Genomic DNA, 3,641 nt, shown 5'->3' on the forward strand with positions numbered 1-3,641 from the left:
ACTTCGATTTCATCTCAACTCGATATACAGATCCAATAACTCTCTCCCCTTCACTCAGGCCATAATGATGTTTCTTTTCGCGCGTAAGTCGATTTGGTGTCTCCTTCCCGCAAATTGAATTTTATCCGGCGGAAAAAGCTAGTTCATCTCTCCTGGAGGAGATCGCGCTCTTCCCTTTTGATATATATTTTCTTGTATAATGCAACCGCCTTTAATTTAATCGTGATTAAAAATCCTCTCTTATACCAATACATTACTCCTGCATCGTTTTTGAAAGTGCCCGCATGGAAATTAAATGAAATATCGGACGCAAGGGATTGAACGAATTTTGTGGTCTTCGCGCGTGACGGATTAAAGGGATATGGGTACCTGTATAAAGTTTCTTCGTATGTGACGCCGTCGTGCGCCACGAATATCATTTTTCTTCCTTTTTTTATCTGTTATTATGTAATTTGTAGTTCGCGCGGCGATCTTGGTCCGCGTCGTCATGGGATGAGAGGCGCATCTTGAATCCCATGGAAACACGATCTTCCTCTCGATACGCTTCGAGCTGCGCGCATTTCCCAGTCGGGAACCAAAACGTTGCAGCGCGCGCTCGTGGATTTATTCCTACTCGATTCGATAGAAGTAATTTATCAATTCTTTGTAAAGTTACAGCCGCCTCATTTTCACGTTTTAAGTTACCAATCGAACGATAATATTCTCAGAAGGCTTTTTCGATTAAATTATTACACAATTGGAGATTTTTTTCACTAATCATTCTCATTGTGAAACGACAGTTTCGGTCATTAGAATGGAATTGTGTTCCTAGAATCTCACGTGAAAAGAGAATCGTGCGAACCAACTTTGACGGCCTAGTCTAGAGGTCGAAATTAATGGAGAGGAGTCGTATAGTCCTCTCTTTCAGCCGCTTGGTATATACCCTATAACTCTCTGGACGGCGATGTATCCCCGGTCTCGTGCGTTGGGGTGGCCGGGTGCATCGCGGCCAGGTAAAGGGCAGCTGTCCACCAGGTGCCAGTCTACCCCTCCATGCACCTCCATCTCCGGGAACGGTGGGGATCCGCCCGGTTTCATTGGGCGCCGGCTCGCGCGCGTTGCGGCAATACTCTCGCGCTCCACGACAGAAAACAGTCAGTCGTCCCAGGGCGCTCGACGGGGCACGCAGGCGATCTGCGATCTACGTGCTAGATCGCCCCATTCGCCGCCGTGACACGCGGTCTTGTTCGCAAGTCCCTTTTCTCTCTCTCTCTTTCTCTCTGTCTTGGGTTTGAGGTTTGCGCAGTGATCGCGACGTCCACCCGTTAGACACATCGCCGAATAAACGACAATCTGAACGGGAAAGGATTACGGAGTCACGTTTAATTTTCATGTCTCGGTCGTTTTCTCCATCAGATTTTCTTCACGTTAACGTTTTCGTTTAGGGTAGTTTCACGACTTTGACGACCGAGCGTAGTGTTGTGAAAGAGAAGCTGAGGGAGTAAATCTTGTCTTCGCGATCAAGTGATCCGAAAGTGCGATCGTCAGTGAGATCATCGGAATTAGATCGTTCGTATATCGATTCCGCGCCGTTTGCTCCCCTATAGTCCTCCAGTCTTCATCTACACCCCCGTAGTCGCGGTTTTTCGCGCCTGACTCGCGAGAGCAGTACGGCCACATTTATGGGGGTGTCCGGAGAGTGTGCGATCAAGGGCAGCAAAAGCAGCCACCCCTGTCACTGCTGCAGCCACGTCGGCAGTTCCGGCGCGAGCGTGCAACAGTCGCAGCAGCAGCAGCAGCAGCAGCAACAGCAGCAACCTTACGAGCCGTATCACCACCACCACCATCAGCATCATCATCATCACCATCATCATCACCATCACGGCAAGCACGCACCGCCAAGCGCGTCGCCGCAGCACAACAACAGCGGCGACAACAACATCCTGGCACCGTTGCGCAGCAAGATGAAAGTGCTCAAGAAGCTCAAGCGCAAGATGGGTCTAGGTGAGCCACACCTCCATCACTTCCTCATTGTCTCTGATGCTTTCCGGTCACTGCTCGGCCGATCATGCGACTAATCGATCGATCACATACCCTGCTCCGCGATACTTGTCCGATTTTGCCGGTCAACGACATTCGGAAGGCTTCCTTTATTAATGAGGCTTGACGGAACAAAGTTTATCCAATTAACCAACAATGTTTGGATTCACCAACTTTTGATTTTATATATCTGTCTATTTACCAAATTTAATATTTTAGAATTTAATTGCGAAAAAAATTGACTTCCCCATATATATTTTTATTGATGTTTTATTGTAGAATGTTAGCTAGTATTACATCGTGTATCATATTCCCAAAGCTCTTGCCAAAGCGATCTGCATTCAAATCGTTGCTATAAAATTGAATTCGTCGAGCGTCCCAATGAATATTGCTGGAACCGAGCGGTAAACTCTCTCGTCATCGAGGAATGAATCTCCAAACTCGAAAACGACGATAGAACGAGCGGGGAAACAATTTTGGCTTTTCCCTGCGGTTCGTCGGCGGTTTATCGCGAGTCCAATAATTGTTGACGACGGATCTGCTGCCTTCAACTTTTCATCATATTTTGGGAGAAGTTTAACTATACTATTATTATACTATTATTACTTAGGAAGGTATTTGTGTCGAGAGGCGGTTTTTAACTCTAATAAAAAATTAATATATGTTTTATATATGGGGAAACTATTTAACTTGTAGATAGAACGTAATAATTTCGGGGAAAGAATGAACTTTCAATTAAAAATTTGTTATTAGTGTTGTATGTACTAGATTTTTGCAGAACAACCAATCGATGTGTGATAAGAAGAACGGTTTTGCTAAAATCTCTGAAAATTTAGCTAGTTACAAATCTGAAAATAGTTTTGTTTGGATCATCAAAGTAATTTTGTAGGACGATCAAGCTGGTTGGTAGAATATTAAAACTTTTTGTAGCATTGGCATCAAGGTTTAAGCATTTTATAGAATTATTTTGTCCAACAAAATCATTTTCTGCAGATTTATATCTGGCTAAATTAATTTTTAGATACTTCAGCAAACCCGTATCCTTTTTGGATGCGTGATCGATTCTAAGTTGGTACGATACAACAGAAGTTGATCGAAAAATACTGGCTACGAAGGGGCTTCGTTTCCTACAACTGTCCCGATTTCAGAATGTATCGTCACGCTTGTTTCCATTTCAATAAAAGCTCATTTCATGGCGAACTTACTGCCTGAGCTGTGTTTCGTTGACCGACTTTTCCTTCAATGGACGATCCATTGAATTCCACGAGGAAGGCGCAGCACAAAAGGATATATAGCTTCTCATTGACTTGAGCTTCTTCGCCTCACTTCCAGCATCCCGCAGCGTTTTTATCAGATATCCTTGTTTTGCGATTCAGTCTTTCATATCGACGACAGTTTTGCACAAAGTAACCGGAAACTACTCCTCAATCCTTTGCGCGATTTTTCGATACTTATTGCGTCCATTCTTTTCTTTACCTTTCACATGTTCATCGTTACAAAATTTTGAGCATAATGATGGGGGAAACAAAAAAAACATCGCCAAAGATTTAATTCGATTGTGTTGAATCACAGTTTTTACTTTTATTTATTAGGTGTTAAACTTAATTCCTGCTGTTTTTCGT

The 3,641-nt window shown here is 43.8% G+C and overlaps 1 protein-coding gene across 1 annotated transcript in view; it reads left to right on the forward strand.

The window, feature by feature from the left end:
- Positions 1-1,139: 1,139 nt before the first annotated feature.
- The window catches only part of neur (E3 ubiquitin-protein ligase neur), a 31,000-nt gene continuing 28,498 nt past the window's right edge, over positions 1,140-3,641 (forward strand). Inside the window, exon 1 of the mRNA XM_018505973.1 lies at positions 1,140-1,983. Within this exon, the coding sequence (XP_018361475.1) occupies positions 1,662-1,983 (322 nt within the window). The 5' untranslated portion in view covers positions 1,140-1,661. The remainder of the gene's footprint in view (positions 1,984-3,641) is intronic.

Source organism: Trachymyrmex cornetzi, unplaced genomic scaffold, assembly GCF_001594075.2.
Source record: "Trachymyrmex cornetzi isolate Tcor2-1 unplaced genomic scaffold, Tcor1.1 scaffold223, whole genome shotgun sequence".
Classification (NCBI taxonomy): Eukaryota; Metazoa; Arthropoda; class Insecta; order Hymenoptera; family Formicidae; genus Trachymyrmex; species Trachymyrmex cornetzi.